Source organism: Calidris pugnax, unplaced genomic scaffold (genome assembly GCF_001431845.1).
Source record: "Calidris pugnax isolate Ruff unplaced genomic scaffold, ASM143184v1 scaffold44, whole genome shotgun sequence".
In the NCBI taxonomy this organism is placed as follows: domain Eukaryota; kingdom Metazoa; phylum Chordata; class Aves; order Charadriiformes; family Scolopacidae; genus Calidris; species Calidris pugnax.
The window spans coordinates 10,021,272-10,042,683 of NW_015094506.1; the positions used below are offsets into that span (position 1 = coordinate 10,021,272).

General features: G+C 39.5%; 2 protein-coding genes across 2 annotated transcripts in view; one reads left to right on the top strand and one right to left on the bottom strand.

Moving 5' to 3' along the window:
- VEZT (vezatin, adherens junctions transmembrane protein) overlaps positions 1–6,202 on the bottom strand; it is a 52,986-nt gene extending 46,784 nt beyond the window's left edge. Inside the window, exon 1 of the mRNA XM_014963746.1 lies at positions 6,117–6,202. Coding sequence (XP_014819232.1) covers positions 6,117–6,202 — 86 coding nt within the window. The remainder of the gene's footprint in view (positions 1–6,116) is intronic.
- An 11,968-nt stretch (positions 6,203–18,170) lies between these two features.
- Positions 18,171–21,412, top strand: part of FGD6 (FYVE, RhoGEF and PH domain containing 6) — a 76,341-nt gene continuing 73,099 nt past the window's right edge. The window contains 4 exon segments of the mRNA XM_014963299.1: positions 18,171–18,261; positions 19,511–19,583; positions 20,817–20,933; positions 20,976–21,405. Coding sequence (XP_014818785.1) covers positions 18,171–18,261; positions 19,511–19,583; positions 20,817–20,933; positions 20,976–21,405 — 711 coding nt within the window.

Here is a 21,412-nt window from a genome sequence, read left to right on the forward strand (position 1 = left end):
AGTTTGAAGTAGCAAGCCAGGGCAGAAACACTTTGAGTAATGTCAGAAACTGTCACCCTAAAGCCCTTATGCTCCACAGAACAATTTCTGAAATAACATGCTTTGGTGTCCATTGAGGTACTCAAGTGTTTCTTTACTTACAGCTCACCTTTCTGCATACTGTTAGAACTGCAGACCTGCACCAAAGGGAAGTGTTTTTAGGCCAGTGGAGAGACAAACCAATAATAGGGGTTTCATAACGATAGCTCTTCCCGATACACAGACATCACCATGGCTTATTAGGAGGAGCTCTCCCAGCAATCCACACTTCTTAGACTATGGAACGAGTCCAAATGATTGTATTTTGATGTTGCTCAAGGGCACTGACGTAAGTTGGAAGAGTGTCACAAACTGCAGCACTAGAATATACTCCAAGTTTCTTGCAAGGTGGTGGAAAATAAAACAAATTTTTGTGATTACAATTTGTAAAAAATTGACATGAGCTATACTAAAGTCCTTGCTCTGCATTTGAGTTGCAGACAGATACTTCATTCAGAAGTACTTTTCCCAGTACTTTGAAAGCAGAGTACAGAAAGAGTTGTCCATTTGCTATTCAAAATTATGCCTCTTGCAGCCTATCATTTTCAACCACTTAGCCTTCATAAGTCCCTGGGTTTTTGTCATGAACATTTAAGTCTACACCAAGGATAATTTTAAACTACTACCAGCTGACTAGACTGTGGAATTACTGGAAAAAAAACCCATGCTAGTGTGCTATGTAAGTAATCTTTCAGTTTATTTTCCGTGTTTTAGAATAAAAATAAAAATCTGAGCTTGCATAAACACTCAACAGGCATGCCAGTGCTTGAAAACACAAAACAAGACAACCCACTGTCTTGGGCTCTGACCCAGTAGAGTACAGTAACACATTAAATTATTCAGATGCTTGGAACAGTGTCTCAGAGTTTGCATTCCCATTGGGAGTGTTACTGACAAGTAAAACAACATTCATCAACACACAAGTCAGGTCATGTTGCCAATGCTTCTGGAGTATTCTTCTTACAACTTTAGAACGCCACTGGGTCAAACTCTGTAAACTGAATAACAAAGATTTATAACTCCTAACCTTTTTTTTTTTTTTTTAATAGCATAGGACACACACTTTTTAGGTACATGCATTTGAATCTACAATAAAATTCGAAGGACTATTTCTCTTTTGTACAGGATGAACCTGAAATGGCAAACTAGCAGGTATCTAAAATATCATTATTCACATTAGCACCTTTCAATTCTATGCACTTCAGAAAGAAGATAATGCTACACATCAAATACCTTCCAGCTCCCCAGAGCCAGCATTAAGTGGGTGGGAGCCCTAGAGAAAGGAAAGGACTGGTCCCTCTGCCTTTTCACATCAGGTCACCTGCACAGCTACTGAGGGCTAGCCACAACACAACCCTGAGTAGCTGCCTCCAGCACCAGCCTTGTTCTACTGATGAAATATTATCACATCTAAGATGGGATACGGCGTGACAGTATCATCAATGTAAGCATTCAGATACGCACAGCAGGCTGGGAAAATGAGTGAGAAAGGAAAAATGTAAATGGGAAGAAATATATTCCTTAAAGATCAAGCAGAATTACCCAAATAGGATTTAATTCCAGAAAACAGGTCTAGGAGCTCTTGCAAACAGTGCTTTTGAGTATCAGGTGATTATGAGACCAGAACTTTAGCTCCTTCATACAGCCAGGAACACTGCACCTATAATTACAGTCCTAAATCACAGCTCTACACTCCCTCAGATGGGAGCTTGGCATTTCATCAGCCCTCAGAACACAACCTAGCAGTACCTTTACAGTTTTTCAGCTCAATGTTCATTAAGACCGTGCTCTGATTAAAAAAAATATTCCAAAACCACACACACACACAAAACTATTTAAGATGTGCTTCTAATTCAGCTGATGCCTCTGCCTTTCATTAAGCCTGAACCATATGCTCTGCTTGGCAGGACAGCAAGATGCAGCAGCAACATTTGTATCTTTCACTAGGAACCTCTTTTTTTCCAGATTCATTTTTTTAGTCCCTAAAGATCCCAAACTAGATCTCTGCCTTGCCAAAATCTTGCTACATGTCACCAGATTGTATCTGCACAGGGCTCCTACTTGACTGAATACAAGAGGAGTAAAACGCTCTCAACTTGAAGACAAAGCAATATTGCAGCTTGTCTATTTTTATTTTAATAAAGTGTTTAAGGCATTTGTAAACTTGCTTTTCAGAACAGAAGGGAAAGCACATACACATCCTAGGCAGCACTCAGCATGGAACATCATCTGCTCCCTATGATTATATTTTGCATTACACTAAGCCTCAATTATGATCATTTTATATTAGGACTGTAGGTAGCTACATATTCAGAACTCAGAAACCATTTGTTTCCCAGAAATTTTATAATTTCAATAGACTAGGCCAGCAAAGGCTGAGGGAAGGGAAGTGATAATAGTCTCGTGTAAAAATGAGGAAATGATTGAATAGGAACGTAAATTATTTGCCTGTATGTCATACAAAAGTTGCCACAAAATCTCAGATTCTCCTAAATCCTGAAGAAGAAAGTCTACTTCTTTAAACGTGTGGCCATCTGCCTCTGCCTCATTCTCTTTCCTTTAGAGACATCCTACCAAAATGGGACACAGAAATCAAATGACAAAAGCAGACTTTCTGTCATCAGATTATAACAGAAAAGTTTTAACATCCCCAAACTGTTACTGGAACAGCAGCAGGAAGAATCTACGATGTTTTATCACTAGAAATTACACACAGGTTTCTTCCTTATTTCCACTACATATCCTTGTCTAGACAGAGATGAGACAATGTGAATATCATCCTAGCGTTGGTAAGAAATGGACAGCCCATTTTCACACACCCACTCCCTTCAAGTTGCAAGGCAAACCATGACAAATTACTTCTACATCTGACACAACACTGGAGGACTTGCTCCCAACATAATAAAATTAAGTGTAAAATGCTTGAGGCAAAGGGAGGGAAAAAACCAGAATACTTGAGGCTTTTAAAAGCAGTATATCTTAATACTTTTGAGGTTCTTAATCCCACAGCACTTTTGTATTAAATTCAGTGGAAATTATATACATGAACACAGCATCATACTGCTTTACCGACTTCCACAAAAGTAATTATGCAAAATAAAGGAATGCAGCTAACAAGCAATAGTCCATGCATTACTTCCTAGTACTGAACAGATAATCAGCCAATGAAATATGTCACCCTAATTTTCAATTTTCAATTAACAGTGGTTTAATTAAAGTCTTCCTGCACTAAGCAATGTAAATGTACCACAAAACTGTCAATAGCTTTAAAAGGGAAAATATATTTTCAGGTGTTTTTTTGAGGGTTATGGTGATTGCCAGCTGACAACTCTGAAAAGTAAGGGTAGCAGACCTAATATTTCCATGAATGCTTTTAAAAGTACTTTAAATTAAAGTCTCATGAGTTAAACCCTGAATTAAATTCAACCTTGCCTTGTGATCACTGATAGGAGCAATCATTATTACAAATGTAATAGTTATCCATATCAACAGTAACTAGAAATCAATTTATTCATTAAGTTTTAAATAATCTTACGTTAGAGAAGCCAGCCAAGGAAGCATGGAGACCCTGCAAAAATCACTTCTCCTCCTCCCCTCAGTTAATCTCTCTCTTGGGCACACAAATCCTCAGCACACAAGACCAGAGTTCTGTATGAAGCTCCTTCACAATTTTTTTCTACATGCTTATTGAACTCTTTGAAAAGCTGTAGACTCTGCAAGAACACAGCTGAGCAGTACTAAATTTAGGGATTCTTACTGTAGTATGGTTATGCTTTACAGGCTCTGTCTAATCCATGTGCTGGGCACACAATGGCACTTACTGGTCTGCTCAATGGGTATGCACCCAGCATCTTATCTGCATGGTCATCTTTGACCAGAAAGTGGGGCATGAGAGAAGGGAGACATGGCACACTTCAGAGAGACTGCAAGTCTCAGGAACTGGGGACAAGCAAAGCAAAGCGCGCAGTGTACCCACCCAACAGATAAACGCAAACTATGACCCATCTATCTGTGAAGAAAGACTCCAAGAGGACTAAAATACAAAGCAAAATGTTTCATGCTTTACTATCCTGTTTTTTCAAACAGCTCAATGAGTGTGTGAGGAAGTTTTTAGAGTTTATACAGAAACTGGTTGAAATCAGTATAACCACATGAAAATACGACCTACCAACACTTCTCTGAATACTGCTAGATGAGTAAAGTTCACACTGCAACTTCTAAATTTCAGCTTCAAAGACTCTGCATGTAGTTTTCACAAATACCATACTATTGTAAACATTTAAAAAAACACACATGCTTTCCCCAGATCAGAAAAGAGCTGACTGATGTTACCCACATCAATTCATAGACTTCCAAATCCTACCTCACCTAAGATCCCGCACAGAGAAGAACAGGTTAAAAATCCTATGAGAAAAAAATAGTTCTGACCTAAAACAAAGGCAGAACAAGAAGGACACATACAAACCTGAAAAAAGCTTTGTTGAAATAAAGCCTAATTAAGTGTGACTTTTACTTGGCTCATTCCTTGAAGCATCTTGAGAGTTGAGTAGTGGATATACATCAAGATGGCATGATTTGAGAAAAGATCCTAAGAGAAGCATCAGCTCTCCTCATTTGCCGTACGATCTCCCATCCATCACAATCTGCAGGGAGACCTTCTGGAGATCTCAATAACCACTCATATCATATTGCCTGAATTTGGGAAAAATAGGATGCTCTCCCCAGTTCACCGCCAGCTAATTGGGAGGGTGGAACATGGTGGAGCAGGGAAGCAGCAGAGCTTACAAATGAGAGGGAAGGGGTTGTGAACTTGTGATTTGAAGATAGCTGAAGAGGCATAAAACAGGAATGAACACCAGGAAAACTTAGCTCCAGTGGCAGGTTAAAAGTCACAGTGGGCAAGAATCAGATGAGGTAAGGGGCACAAAGATGGAAGCCACTGCAGATGATGGGGAGAGAGGAAAAAGAAATGGTAATTCTTCAGAGGCAATGCATCAACCCATGAAAGCTTGTCTTGGGTTCTTACCTGTGAGGTGTTGCCCACCTCAGCCTGCAGCAAGCAGGACAGAGAAGTCTGCATGGAGGCATCTTTTTCCTTCTGGCTTATCACATAGATGGAGCATGTCCACTGAAAACTGAACTCTCCACAGTGGAAGTGAAAGAGGTAGGCAGAAAATACCTGCTCTTTCCATGCTCCATATAGGTGCTAAGGAGAAGACAGATCCACTATTGAATTCTCAATATACTTGTTGCAAAGAGATTCCCACATTAGCTGCCTCGAAAGAGGAATTTCCTCACCCACACTACAGCTCCTCATCCGAATCACATGCCCTATACGCTCCCAGTAACAGTAAAAATACCAATCACTTTTAATAATGAAAAAAAACAAAACAGGTCACAATAGGTGTTAGATGGCCAAATTCTCAAGCGTAATTTTAATACCAAAATGTTTTTAAAAAATCCACAAACCGTTACTTAAAATGATAGGGAAATAAGAAGTCTGAGCTAATCAGCCTTGTCAGCTGTTAGAAAATTGCCATAACCTAAGCACAGTTCTACTATCTCATTCAGCTTGGTTATTGTATTTATACTTACCAGAAATCCTCTTTCTTAATATGTTTTGTCACAAAGTAAATGATATTTAGCAACTGAATGCCTGAGAAGGGCTGGGAACTATAAATATTCTGTTCCAGAAAATTACAGGTTTTGTTCCCAGAAAGTCATTTTGAGCTAAGATAATAATAACCAGTAAATATGATAATTTACAACATTCAAAAAAATCACTATGAAAGTCTTTTGCTTCCCTAGCTTACATAACTGCAAAAAGCCACTTCAAACTATGCTGACAAACCATGCCTTTCCAAATACATTTGCAGACAAGATATGACAACTGCTTGGGGTTTTTTTTGTTTGTTGGTGTTGTTGGTTTTTTTTTTAAATACAGTAAGAGATTTATGTTTATCCCCTCTGATTTTGCCTATTTGTGAAATAATGTGGTTCTCTCTTGAGAAGATAAATGCTGAGGACCAGGAGAGTGCTCACTTTCTGGGCAGCATGCAGAGTCCTCTCTCTTTGGCTTTCCACTGCTGCACATTGCTCTGCCTTCTGTGACACAGACGAACATACTTCAAAATCCGTGTGTCCCAAATCCTGCAGATATTGGTAGAGTGGGGAATTCTGAAAAAGAGGTAAAAAAGAAAAATGAGGGAAAAAAAGAAAAGTTAAAAATCATTCCCTGTTTCGCAGAAAACACAACTGTGAATACAGCAACCACACAACCAGCACCAAACGGACTGAGAGCAGCCCTGGGAGAACTTTGGGATAGTGGTGGCTGAGAAACTGGACAAGAGCCAGCAAAGTGTGCTTGCAGCCCAGAAATCCAGTTGTACCCTGGGCTGCATAAAAAGAAGTGTGGCCAGCAGGTCGAGGGAGGTCATTTTCCCCCTGTACTCCCACCTGGAGTACTGTGTCCAGCTCTGGAGTCCTCAGTACCTCAGGAAAGACAGGGACCTGTTGGAGTGGGTCCTGAGGAGGGCCATGAAAATGATCAGTGCACCTCTGAGCACCTCAGAACACCTCTCCTACAAAGAAAGGCTGAGAGTGTTGGGGTTGTTCAGTCTGGAGAGGAGAAGACTCTGGGGAGACCTTATTGAGGCCTTTCAGTAAAGAAAGGGGCCTTATAAGAAAGAAGGAGACAGACTTTTTACCAGGGCCTGTAATGACAGGACAAGACGTAATGGCTTAAATCTAAAAGAAGGTAGATTTACACTAGATACGAGGAAGAAATTTTTTACAGTTAGGATGGTGAGATGCTGGAACAGGTTGCCCAGAGAAGTTGTGGATGCTTCATCCCTGGAAGTGTTCAAGGCCAGGCTGGATGGGGCTTTGAGCAACCTGGTCTGGTGGGAGGTGTCCCTGACCATGGCAGGGGGGTTGGACTAGATGATCTTTAAAGGTCCCTGCCAACACAAACTATTCTGTGATTCTACCCAACAGCAAAAAAGCCAGCACAGTTAATAGCAAGGAAGCCAAAATTTTCCTTTAAATATCTCCCTTCAGTTTTATTCTGACCATAATGAAAGAGGCTACAAGAGAGTCAACATACAAAACAATGTGATGAGAAGTAAGAATACAACCAATCAACTTTTCCCATAGCAATATTTTTCTAAGTTACCTGATAGGGTTTGTTAGCTTATAACTTACAGGTTTTCAATAAATAAATTATGTATTTGGTAATATATTTTAAAATATTATTGTGTGAATCTGGAACACGTACTGACACTGTTTTCCTCGTTTAGAAAAATTGAACAGATTATACTGTGAGCCACTTCTGCTGAAACAAACTCTAAAACTAGAGCAGTTTTCAAACTTCAATAACTGAAGCCTCAGTGTAACCTGATAAGGTACCTACAGAGTGTTTTACAGAAATGGAAAAACAAATTAAAAATAGGCTTCTGCTCTCTCCAAGGATGATACTACACTTCTGGCAAAGGAGTATCACAGTTATTCAAAACAAAACAAAAAAACAAACAAATCTAAAAAAAACCAAAACACCCACCAATTTTTTTAAGCTGCTGGCAAAACTACTAATTTACAAAAAGCCCTTAATTAAACTTCTTAGAGAAAGTACGGAATTCTGATCACCAGAGAGTGGGTTTTTACACGTTTAGGTATTTATCTATATGGACTTCTGAAATTTCTTGTTGTCATCTGCATCAGATATCTAGATTTACTTAACTTTTATTTTTCTCTTCACGTCCACATATATGACAGCACCTACGATCAATTTGATGGAAAGGATATTCATGCTAATTCCAGTTTTACCCAGGACATGTAAAGAGACTTCTTTTTTAAGAAAACTTCTCAGCAATCAGTCTTCAATAGCCTAGTTAGTTAGGGATTCATTGTAACCTCTGAAAAATTTTACCAACACCCCAGACTAGTATGCAAACACCAGCAAACTGCATAGGAAGAACACAAACCAATTTAAGGATTACGACATACTATCAGTGAGAGAACAAAAATACTGTAAATAAAAAGTAACAACTTGACAGTAAATGATGCATGGTTATTTCTGCAGCGGAGGTCTGCAGAAACAACCACCAATTAACACCTTTTACAAACTGTAACATTTACTATCATTAACTTGCTGCAAGGAGGATGGGAGGCAGCCCATCTACTGTGACCACGTACCAACATGGCCAAAGCTCAAATGATTCCTTGCCATACAATAAAACTTGGAAGCCATCACTCATACTAACTGAACAAATTAACTTGTTACCTCTAGGGATTTTTTTTTTTTTAACTCCATCACTAAGCTGCTATTTTTATCACCGTTACTTATTTAAAGCATGCAAATTCATACTTTGGCATGCTCTGCTTGAATTACAAAAGACCTGGAGTCCAGTCATTACCTGAAACTCAAACATTTGTACCAACTCACAGGTACAGACAATCCCCCTCACCCACAGCGACAACGATTGTGCAAAACACTAGGATAGGCCAATGACTCATTTCCTTGTGGGAATTTTTCCAATGTGACAACTCAATCCTGCCTTTTTTCCAAGTACTCTTCCTCCATGACTGAGTACTTTTTCAAGCGCATCTAACTGTAATTAAACAATGTGCTGCTCTGGACTGGCTGGAAAGAAGGTATGTTTATCTCTAAGTAGGACGTGCCACTTTACCAGAATTACTTAATTAAAATGGAAAAGAGAACATAATAGACTAGAACACTTCTCTTATTTAAGATACTGTTAAATTCCCTTAATAACGTCAGGACAAAACTCAGAATATGAATGGATATGCACAATTTTGTCTTCTTAAAATGGTTTTCATACAGAACCAGGCTGCGCACTGCTGGCACACCTGGAACAATGTGAACACCCCCACATGAGAGGCTTTAGGGTAGCATGGAGGTTTCAGCCAGAATTTTCCCCATGTAGATGAAAATGCAAAGACAAAATGGTGTGTGAACAGAAAACGTTTTATTCAAAATCAGTCCAGGCAGGACTCCCAAGGAAATGGCATCTTAGTTCTTGGCAGACCTGTCCATCATCTTGACCATCATCTTGATCACACTTCTTACAAGCAAGGCCAGCCATCATTTGAGACAACTATTCTTGTACTTTATTGGTACTCATCTACGTACAGACAGCTGTTAAAATAACCCAAATATACCAAGGAGTTTTTCCACTAGCATGTCTGGCCGCACCTTACCTCAGGGTCCATAACGAAAAAATTTTCTAAAAATCGATCAAGAAAACTGGTCTAATACTGTTTAGATTGGTTCAATTTCCTCACAAAAATGAAGGAAGGCAAAGAGAGAGACAGAGACTCTGTCCACTGAAGACAGAAGGAATTAGCTAAAATACTGAATGCTACATTTAGTAAGTGAAATATTGCATAGATGTAAGAATGCCCAATTCTTCCCTTACTGGGTATTTTGGCAACATCAAAACCTTCCATCTAACTGTAATTAGTACATTTTCCACTCTACAGAAATAGGAAAAAATATATAATCTCTCCAAATGTTAATGAAACTTTAGTCCCTAGCTATGATGAAGAAATGCATTTGGTCATGTAATTGACGCAGAATACAAGCACATTTAAAGTTTTACAGAAATTCCTTCTAATTAACTTTTTAAAGGCTTTTACAGGATCTCATTATGGATAGATTTGCAATTTTTTACCACTGCTCGGAACTAGAAATCAGCTTTCTTACTATTGAGTTAGCAAATGATAACTGATTAAAATTTAACTTGAATGCTTATGACATACTTTTTCAAGTAGATAAGGGACCTCCTCTTTCAGTTTCTCAGAAAGGACTCAGGCTACAATAATCCTCCTCTAACACATTTGTCTGGCTCCACATGCTTTCTCTTTCCCATTTATTCCTAAAAGATTATTATAGGAACTTAAGTGCACATTGTAAAACCTAACTTTTTATTCACTTAAATGACCAAGAACTATGCTGTGACTAAAATCCCTTATGCTGTAAGTGAAACCACCAGTGTTCCCCTTTCTGAATCCACTAGAAGCTTGTAAGAAGTTGGTAAAGAAAACACCGAATAAGAAGTAGGTTGATGCTCTTGTGAAATTAGATTATTGTGAAATTAGATTATTAAGAACCTTAGTGAACGGATCATAAAATTGTTCCATTAAAAGTAAGGTCTCTCGCGTAGCACACACAGCCTTACATTTTGCTCAGAAAATTTGGAATGACGCTCTTCTTCTGTTAGAAATATCATCATTGATGGCATACATACATTAGCCTAGGCTAACATAAAAACATACTCTATTTATTTATTTATTCTATTTAATGTCTTAGATACTGCCCAACTTCAAATGATACTGACAAACCTGTCACTTGTAAAGCTGTGTGGTCTGTATAACTCACTGACAACATCTCCAGCAGTCTATAACAGATTTTTCCCATGACAGATGTAAATAATGGCTAGAAAATCCAGTAAAGGTAATTAAAGGGTAGATTTTCTCTATGTGAACATTCACACAAAAGTTCCAATGTTATCAAAGAATCAGAAAATTATTAATTATGCAACTACACAATTGCCATATGACTTCTTGGTTGGGGAAAATAGGAGAGACCTGTCTTTTTTCCTCCTAATTTTCTTTGCCCACAATTCACGCATTCCTTTTTTCATCAGTCCAACATTAAAAAACAAAAAAGCACCTAATTTACATTTCTGCATATATTATGGATACTACACTTAGTTTAAGAAATTCAGGGCATATCAGAAAGTTTATCTTTGCAAGCAATAGTAGGCTGATGTTTAAAAAAATAATTTAGAGTTGAGAGAAAGCTTTTACGTTAGAATGTGAGGTAAATGGACAGCAAGGTTGTTTCAGGGGATGTCATGAAAAGGAAATTTAAAATATAAAATCTGATGTTCCTATTAATACAGCACCATATTATTCCAGAAGAATCTATTTCCATGTATTTTTGAATCTTTACTTTCAACCACTGTCAACTTAGATAATAACTAGAACAGTTAGTATTACTCATGTTTGACAATCAGGTTCATTTATTAATTTCTAGTTGTCTCTGGCAGAATGACTTAGTAATGAATCATGTACTGAGTAGAGAAAAAAAAATATTAATAATTCAGCTTATTGTTATGTTACCATCATACTACCAGCTACTGATGGGAAATATTATCTAGAGTAAGTGAGGATACCAAGACAGGGTTTTTCAACAATATGCTGTATTTATTTCTGAAGTTTCTTCTAAGTCACTTTCTGAGACCACCTAGACACAAGAGTCAGGCATTACGTTTACAGCCAGGGCATTTTTAAATTATTGTACTTGTCCAAAATATGTCCTGGAAATGGGAAACAGTTCCATGACAGACAAGACAAAATGCCATTATTCTTTGGTGCACTTCATACAGATTAGACATGGAAAATCTTGTATATAAGTGATGCAAAGTAGTCAGAGACAGTTGCTGTAGTGAGCAGGAATATACTTTTCAAAAATTTTAAGAATTAGCACTTTCTGGGGTCTCAGCAGAGACTGACAACAAAAAACTCACTTATTTTTCTATGACTTTTCTAATTCACTACAACCAGTTATCTTGCAAAGTCATTCAATTGTAACTAGACATTTACAGTACAGCATAGGTTCATATAAGCTCCCATTTCTAGAATCAAGAAAAAAAATCCTATCCTCCACATTCATAACTCCCCGAGCACACTTATTTTAGATCTATACTACCAAAAATTATATCACTAAAAATGATTTCACTCACATACATATGTTTAATTACAACCTCCTTTTTTCATTGTTGAAATTGGTTGAGTCTCATTCTAAACCCAAGATGTATTATGCAGGATTAAAGAACAGTCCACTAAATTAGTTTTGTTCTTTAACCCTTTCCCATTATTTTAATGCTATTTGCCATACAGTACTGACTTGGTTAGAAAAAACATCACCTAAGCTGAAGACTAAACATTAATTTTGCAACTCTAAGCCTACAGTAAAAATAAATACAAAAAATCAAAACCAAGACAAACATGAAAAGATAATCAAACATATATAACACTGCCTACTGCTGCGTGATGGGAAGGTTGTTATAGTAGAGAATTCCCTAGCTTCAGAAAAAAGCTTACTTTTGATAGATATCTACTCAAATACTTACATCTATTGCAGCCTTGCAAGCACAGATATCGCACTTTAAAATGTGAAGCATTTTGTGCGTATTCTGAGAAAAACCTTTGCAATCACAAATCAGCTTAAGACCCTGTCAGTTTTCATAGTCTTGCTACAATAGCAGCTGAAAATCAAAGCCACACCCAAATTATTTTTGCTGATGCATCATGAAGTAAATGACTCAGGATTTCTCCATTAGAGACAGGGGCTTCCCACAACGACATTCTTTACTATGATAAAATTTACTAACTAGTAAACCTCTGCTCTAGTTTCCACCCATAGCTTACGGGGCAGATCAACCCTAAAAGTAATATTTAATGCCATCGCACAAAATAAGATGTTTAAAGATCTCTTCTTTAATATGAATATGTTTTTCCAAAGCTGAGGTTTCCAGTAAGGCAAAAACACTGTGGGAGCTTAAATATCCTCCAAAAAAGCTACAGGTTACAAATCATCATTTAAAAAAAAAAAAGAAAAAGAAAAAAGGATTAAACATTTCTGCCACAGTGACAGCAAAGGCTAAAATACGCTGAACAGGTGGCTGAACTCAGACCAAAATAAACAGTATTGAAATCTCCCCCTGCCTCTCTCAAGACCCAGATGTGAAGAAGTTGAAGCAGCACTCACAGACAGCGCGATCTTTGTCTCCTGGAAGAGGGCATTCCATTTTTCCCTTCGGTACTGCTCCCATGCACCTGACAGAGTCTCGCCTGCCTCCCCGTTCCTTCCCGCTTGTCCCTCCAGGATGACCCGAGCCCAGGATGAGGAGCAGCCGTCAGTGTGATTGCACCTGTGCCCCCGCACAGGAGCATTTTCCTGACGGCACCAGCGGATGCACTTTGAAACTTCCCAGGACTGTGCGATTTCTCCTGACTAATGGGGCTTTCTGAAAGGGAGGGGGGAGGGAGGGGGCAGACGAGGATGACAGATTGCTAAAGGCTTTTAAAAAGATCCTGCTTGAAAGAATTACTGCACATCGATCTTATATGCAGCCATTAACGAGACTTTCCAAGCAACAGTATTTAAAAGCCTTGGCCATATTCTCCTGGCTGGTAACCACCTCCTCCTGTGCTCCCACCGACAAAGAGCCAGGCGCTGACAGGGCTAATATTAGACAATGACTTCAAGGCAGTGAAAGAGTCATTAAAATTTCCTTATTCTGCTTTCACGGCCACAGGAGCGCAGACCTTGGTTTCTCCAGTGCTACTGGATCATCTGATTTAGAAGCAGGCTTCGAGAACTACTTCGAAGCCATTAATCTCTTACTATTCCCGGATATTTTCTGATGCACTATATATATCTAATTCTGCACGCACCCACGTGGCCTGAAGAATTAGAAAAGTTTTATAGCCTGTACATAGTTCTGTATCACTGGATCTGCGACACAGGAAAGCTCTTTCCTTTGCATTTTCAGCAGGTGGTTGCGCATCACTGCCATCGTGGAAAAGTCTTAGAAAGAAATACTACGTGCTGCACAAAGCCCTGAAACTTATTGGGAGCTCTGGATCATTTACGCGTCCAAAAGTGGACCTGCAAATACAGGTGAAAAGCTGAGCAGGCTTCTGCCCTCAAAAACTGGAAGGAAAAGTGGTAAATGTTACCTTCAGGCAGACTCCGTACCTGGAGCTTTGGGTGGGAAGTTGCTGATCACGCAGGTCACCAGACAAGGCTGATATAGGAAATCTGATTTCTCTTATTTTCACTGAATTTAACTGAATTTTCACTGAATTTTTAGAGTTGGAAGGGACCACAGAGATCATCTAGTCCAACTCCCCTGCTGAAGCAGGATTGCCTAGAGTTAGAGCATGTTACTCAGGACTGCATCTACACGGATCTTGAAAATCTCCAAAGAAGAGGACTCCATGACCTCCCTGGGCAGCCTGTTCCAGGGCTCTGTCACCCTCTCTTACCCTCTGTTAGTAACCACCAGTTACTAACAACTCACGGATTTTACCATTCACTTACATTCAAAACTAAATTACTGAAATTAATGCACCGATAAAGCAGTGGAGTATTTCTGAAACATTTTGGAAACCTCTTTAAAAAAACACCAGCTCCAAAGAATTAACTTGTTTATCCATTATAAGTCAGGTTAATTCTGACTCCTAATGACAACACACCATAAGCAAACATCTTTACTGAAGTAAAGCATCCAAGAAACAAGACAGTCAAACTGTAAAAACTAAAAGTACAGTGAGTAATCTTTTTTCATTCAAGTGTCAAAGGAAGTTGACTTGAAGATACGAGAGCAGTATTGCAGTATTAACCCTCCTGTAAACGTGACCCCAGAGTAATTAATAGAGAGGAGAATTAAAAAATTTTTGGACCAACAGACCTCAAAATTTACTGTGGATCATCGCATACTTTTGTCTTCAAATTTTCTATTAAAAATAATATGGGTTCACACAGATACGGCCCATGCAACGCTCTTCTCTGTATGTTCAGCTACGACATTAGTGTTATCCAAAACCACCTGATGAGCTTACTTGGCCACCACAGCAACCAGACTCTTCTTTACAGAGTTTTAAGCTTGCAGTTTCTTTTGTTTTCTCTCTGGTATCACCCGCCTCCCAGTCGCGTGATGAAAAGGAGCACAGCCTGTCCTCTCCTTCCTCTCCGTGGACTGCTGAGAAGGAAGATCTCTGAAATAGTCCATTTGTCACTAGCCCAGGTGCATCTACAGTACACTGCAATTTGCCGCAGAGATATCTCCCCAGGCTGCAGTTACATGGTCAATTTAACCTGCCATTACCAGTGGGTGCAGATGAAAGCTGCAGTACCGTTGCAGAACGCTAAGGGTAATATTTATACAGCCAAATGGGGAGATGGAACAAGGAACCGATCTGATTGAAAAAAAAAAAAAACCACATCTTTTTTTTTTTTCCCTTTCTTAACCAGGTTAGTTTCCAGTCAAACCAGTCTCCTGAGCCAGCTTACAGCATCACGCACAAATCCTGGTGCCAGTGTAAGGAAGAGGATGGGAATGGGAATAAGCAGGAAGAGAGGAGTGAAGCCCAAACACCTCTTCTGGCAACAGCCCATACTTCAGGCAGACAAAGCACAGTCTCAGGACCAGCCCATCAGAATTACAAGCAAACTGTGTTTTTGACAGAACTGTGTATTTTAAACTGTCCTTATTTCATGCATACGTATAATATTTGAGTACCGCATCTTTAGTTCACCCAATATTTGGTGAAAAAAGTCCTGATGAGAGAGCATTACCAACGCTACCATTGAAGTTGTGTGAATGTTCTTTATCACCACCTTCTTTTTCCTATGCATAACGTTCAAGATATTTTTTAGAATACAAAATTTATAAGCCTTGACTAAAATCATATTACTTTGCAAGTCCTAAAGTCTTCAGTTTTTTGAATGAGTGTGTCTTAAAATTTTCACCACAACAAAAAGTTTCCGAGGTTAGGTGTCCTGGGGGTTTCATTTGTTTTCCTTTCATTTTTTTAACCAAAATAATTTCAGAGCAACTCCATGGTGGAGAAAGCATTTGTGAAAACAAACATCACCGAGCATTTTGATAAAAGCTACATTCAGTTTAAAAGGGTTCAGATGAGGATTTGAACATCTTAATTTAGCGACGCACCTGTATTCTATGTTTTACTGTTGTATGCATGCAGAGAACACATCAGCTACAGGATGTTCTGAATATAGTTGTATTATGCTGGGAAAAGGTGGTACCTGCTGGAATCTATCTTCAATTTTACAGAAATATGTGTATCAGAATACTATAGGTAGGGTTCCTCCATGCCTCTCCACACCAAGTAGCCCCTTGTCTTGTTGCCTAGAGATGCAGTGAGAGGTGTCTTTCTGAGCCTGACATTTCAACGTGTTATGATGTTGCCTAATATCTCCCAAGCACTTTTGTCCGGTGCCCCTCCTAAATTGACTCCACCATTCCTACCTCCTCCCCACACAAGCCAGACCCAGGGCTGTGTAGCTGCCAGCTCTGCTGAGCCATGGCACTTCCTTCCTCTCTCGGGATGGCTTCTCCACTGGTTTCAGGACACATTTTTCACATTAGCTTCTTCCACTACAGCAAGAAGACAAAGAACACAGGCCATGTGTCTCCAAACTCTGAAAAGGGTAATTCAATTTCTGTGCATGCTCTCCCTCAATGACGGGAAGATGGCTGCTTAAGCAAGGGGTGGATGTGAAATGAGAGCACCTGTTACACACTCAGTATCTTTGTTCCTAGTTTGTGGGTTCCAATTCTAGGTTAGAGCTGTGTTCAATATTTTACATAGATATGAACTTTTGAATTTGGACATGAGATTTTAGACACTCTTTGTGTTCATCCCAGCTTGTTTTAATTTTAAATACAGATTAGTATGGATTCTGAGATTTGATGCACATAGTTAGGTTATTCCAAAAAAGTCTTATTTTCTTAATTTGGTAGTATTCTCCCATTTGCACAAAATAAAATTTGAAGTCAGGAAAGATCACATATAAAATTTGTATTGTATTTTTCAGTCTGGGATTTCTAATGGGACAAACAATAAATCTCAAATTTAAAAGTCTGGAGTCTTGATACAGTCAGGAAGATCTTCTGGGATCAGGTTCCAACAACCACCTGGGTCCACCTGAAGGAAGGAGCACCTTCCCTACGAGGAAAGGCTGAGAGAGCTAGGACTGTTCAGCCTGGACAGAAGGCTCAGGGGAATCTTCTCAATGTATCTTAATACCTAAAGGGATGGTGCAAAGAGGAAGGAGCCAGGGTCTTACCAGCGGTGCCCAGTGACAGGACCAGAGGCAATGGACACAAACATCCTGATGTTGGAGGTTCCCTCTGAACATCGGGAAACACTTTTTCCCTGAGAGGGTGAATGAGCACTGGCACAGGTTGCCCAGGGAAGTTGCAGAGTTTCTATCCATGGAGATATTCAAAAGCTGTCTGAATGTGGTCCTGGGCAACTAGCTGTCGATAACCCTGCTTAAGCAGGGGGGTTGGACCAGATGACATTGCAGAAGGCCCTTCCAACATCAACCATTCTGTGACTCTGCAAGCATAGCTTTAATATCTACCCAAATGTAAAAAACAAACTTGTACAAGCTCATTAAAATATAGGACAAATGACTTAGCTGGAAGCAGAAATCAGGAGCTGAAAATGCACTTAAAGAGCCACGTTTGGATCACCTTCATCCCAGTGCTCTGAAAGAATGGGCACAGGAGATCAAAGATCCAGCAGAAAGGATTTTTAATAAATCTATAGACTCAAAAGTAGAAAAAGCAAACACAGTGCCTATATTTACAAGGAGAAAAAAAAACAAACAGGAATATGTCAAGCCTATGAATCTGATCAAAAGCCAGCATGCTACTGAGAATAATTATTTTTTCTTGCAAGATTCAAAGACAAAGAAGAAAACAGATAATCATCAAAGAAGATATCATATGGGTTCACCAGAGGTAGATTGTGTCAAACTCACTCAACATCTTTCTGTGACAAGACAGCTAATTTTTCTAGATAAAGGAAATGCAGGAAGCTTATATGGACTTTTTACGCTGTGCCACATGGGGTATGGAGTTTTGATACCATGCCATATCAGTTAAGATGAAAAAAAATAGGAAAGGAACCAAACATCTAGATGGCAGAGATAACAGTGGGTTATGCGGAACAGAAAGCTATCAGATCAGAAGGCAGAACTAATGCAGTTCCTACAGAGTAAGTCTTTGGTCAAAGCTTTCGAATTTTCCTTAATTTATAGCAAAAAAAATGAAATTTCCTGATACCACCAAGTAACATCATATATACAGAAAAACAACTGCACACAGAGGAACAAATAAAAAAAACCCTCTCCAATAACATGGAAGCTGTTGATAAAAATAAGGACAGACATGAGTGGTTACCCTGTCACATCACAACTGAGTCAAACAGTACAAAGACTTGAAATAGTTCTTTGTAGCTCTAGGATGCAAGAAACAAAGCATTACCAGCAGAAGCAAGTGAAAGTAGTTGTACAAGACCCCAGCAAGAACATCAAGTACCATGCTGCAAGCTCAGGTAAAGAAAGATGAACTCAAACTGAAGCAGATGTAAAAAAAAAAAACAACCAACAAAACAAACACAAAACCATAAAACCCAAACCAACAAAAAAACCAAACCAAAAGCAAAGAATAGGAAATCTGATTTGTAAAAAAAAGCTAAGATATATTGGATTAAACAGTTTAGCAAAATCTTAGCCAGGATAAGATTGCTTTCTAAGAATATATTAGGAGAGGCAAATTCCAGAGAAATAGAAAGACTGTTTAGGCTAATGGACAGTATGAGCAGAAGTGCAAGAAGGTATGAAGTAGCTGTGAATAAATTTCAAGTCAGAAATTAGATGACAGTTATTAACTATCAAAGCAATGAAGTTCTGACACAGTCCTCCCACTGGAATAAGAATACAGAAGTTTAACCAATTTGAACAATGATCTTCCTTAATATATAAATTAAAAAAGAAAACAAGAAGCAGATGTCATTGTCCAAGCAAACAAAAATGCTAATGCAATTCCAGTCTCATAACAAAATACAGAAAACACTACAATTTTCCAGTGTACTCTGGGGTACACTGTAATTACTACTGCAGCACAGTGCACACTACACTAACTACTGCATTCTGTCTTTTAACCCATTTTGTAAAAAACTCAAGTACTTTAACATCAAATTTCCCATCTCGTGATCTTCCTTAATAAAATAAGACAGACAATAATAAAGAATGTCTTTCATTGTTCCTGCATTTCTTAGTACAATCTGCTCTACACCGCAACAATTTTTAATTTGACACACTAATGGCAGATGAGCCCATGCCAAGCATATCGGGGGCACCTCTGTGCTGCTTTGGATTCTGTCCCCTTCCCTCAATATTTGTAGCATTTTACTTACAAGAGCAACTGGTTGTAACAAATGCAAGAACTGAAGTGCTGAGGACCACGCAGTCAGTGAATGAAAGTCACTGGCTGCTGTAGGAATTAATTTATAAACTAGAGAGAGTGTGGCAGCACTTACTGGAGAGAGTAAAATGACCATCATTTGTTATTGTACAATCACAATGATCTGCAATGGCTGTTGAAGTTCTGGGTGGAAAATGCAGCTTACCCAGGGCAGTGATGCCATGTTTGTGCTTCCCTTCCTTCAGAGATATATTAAGGTAAAAGATAGTTTGATAACGATAAAAATGATCAGACCTTGGAAGCTCATAAATATCTATCAGTAGGTCAGCATCTGTTTGATGCTGTGAAATTTGTAATGCTTTCATTGATGTATTCAGGGCCTGCTGAAAAGAGCTATGACCTGAAAAATCTGCAGAAAACACCACTGGGCATAACTGTGATGTGGAACAGGTGCAGCATACCCCACTTGCTTCTCTTCCCTCTCCTACCCATTCTTTGGGTATGAAAAACACGAAGAATCACTTCTTTTTGATTATGCATTTGTTGGCACACCACTACCACTTATAATATTGACAGATATCTTGTTCACAAGGGCTCCAAAAGCACAGAGAAAACACCTGCTCACAGTAACCTAGGTCTATATGCTGAAGGCCTCCTTGCAACAGTCACCACTGAAGAACAACAAGGGAAGTGGCCTACTGATACATAGGGAAAAAAACCAAACAAACATAGTTGCTCACTAGAAACCACAAAAAATTAAGAGGAGAATTTGGGGCCCAGGAAAAAGTTAAAACAGTAATTAAAAAAATAAATACGTTGTAGCATTAACTACCCAAATACTTTATGGCTCCTTGCTAATTCCTACCTCTGGCCCATGTGTGTGGAGTATGTTCATAATTCTCTGTACAGCCTTCATTTTACAAAGTATGAATCCTGCTGAGCACTTCTGAAGACAGCTTTTGCAGGTATTTCAAGGTACCCGTTATTGCCAACGGGTATCTCACCCACCTGTGCACATCAACAAACCAACTGAACAAAAAAATTCTGTATTTTTCCTACTGCTGCTTATCTGATGTTATAGTTGTACCCTCATGTATGAAAGATATGTTACTATGTTACTCAGTACACCTGTAAGTGTGTATATACACACACACACTTGATACAGTGATGTATCAGAGCCTTTACTAATGAAGGGAATCCATTTCCAAAACGCAAAGAAAAGAGTGAAGTGCATATGTACATGCAGGGACATCTTTTATTCCCTATACAGCGGAACTCGTTCAATCAAAACAGTAACTACTCCATGAACTGAAGAACTAAGGAAATGTAAAATGAGCATCACTTTTACTGAAGAAGGAAAGGCAATGGGATGGCATTATATCTGCAAAATAAATTCTCACTATGAGTTTATGTCATTAAAGGAAGTGATTTAACATAGTAGCAATATAAATAATAGATTTTATTGTTAGGATTCAAAATTGCTTGTAGATAAACACAAAACTTCGTGGTACAGACCAAAGCCATATACAGGTAGTGCTTACACAGCTGAGAAAAAGGCACTCCCTATCTAAGGAGCTTTTTGAGTCCTGGTAAAACCAGAAGCCTGATTACTATTACAATAATTAATCCTTTTAAAGACAGTATTTCTCTATAACCACTTTCTCCGTGCACCTGCAAAAACAGGTGCACCTCCACGAAGATGCAACGACATTCACCTGCTGCAAACCAGTCTGATTTTGTCCCTGGACCACAACAGCAGATGTATTTAACTATTGTCTTAAAGAAGGCTCGTGCGATCTCGTAGGCCCGTTACCTGCCCAGACGCGCAATACAACTGTACAGGCTTCATGCGAATCCTGTAAATAACACCAACGCCAGAGAGGACAGGTACTTTCAGTTCTCACCACACAGAGAAGTACCTGCTGAAAAGCACCTTTCCCGTGAATCACCCCGACTGAGAAGCAGGGTTTCGGGGCTGCACCGCGGCCTCGCTCTCCTCGCTCCCCGTCCCGCCGCTCGCCCTCCCGCACGCAGCCGGCCCGCACCCCGCACCGACCTCCACCCCCCCCGCGGGGCCCACACGGGCCTCCCGAGATCCCTCACACGACCTCGCCACGCCGGCAGCCCCAAACGCGGGGACGGGCCGCCCAGCAGCCGCACAAAGGATAGCCCCTTCCCCAGCGGAGCCTCCCCCCGGCCCGGCTCCCCCTTCCCGCCCTCGGCCTGCGCGGAGGGGCGCGGCGCGGCTCCGCTCCCCGGGCTGCTCCGGGGGGTAGGAC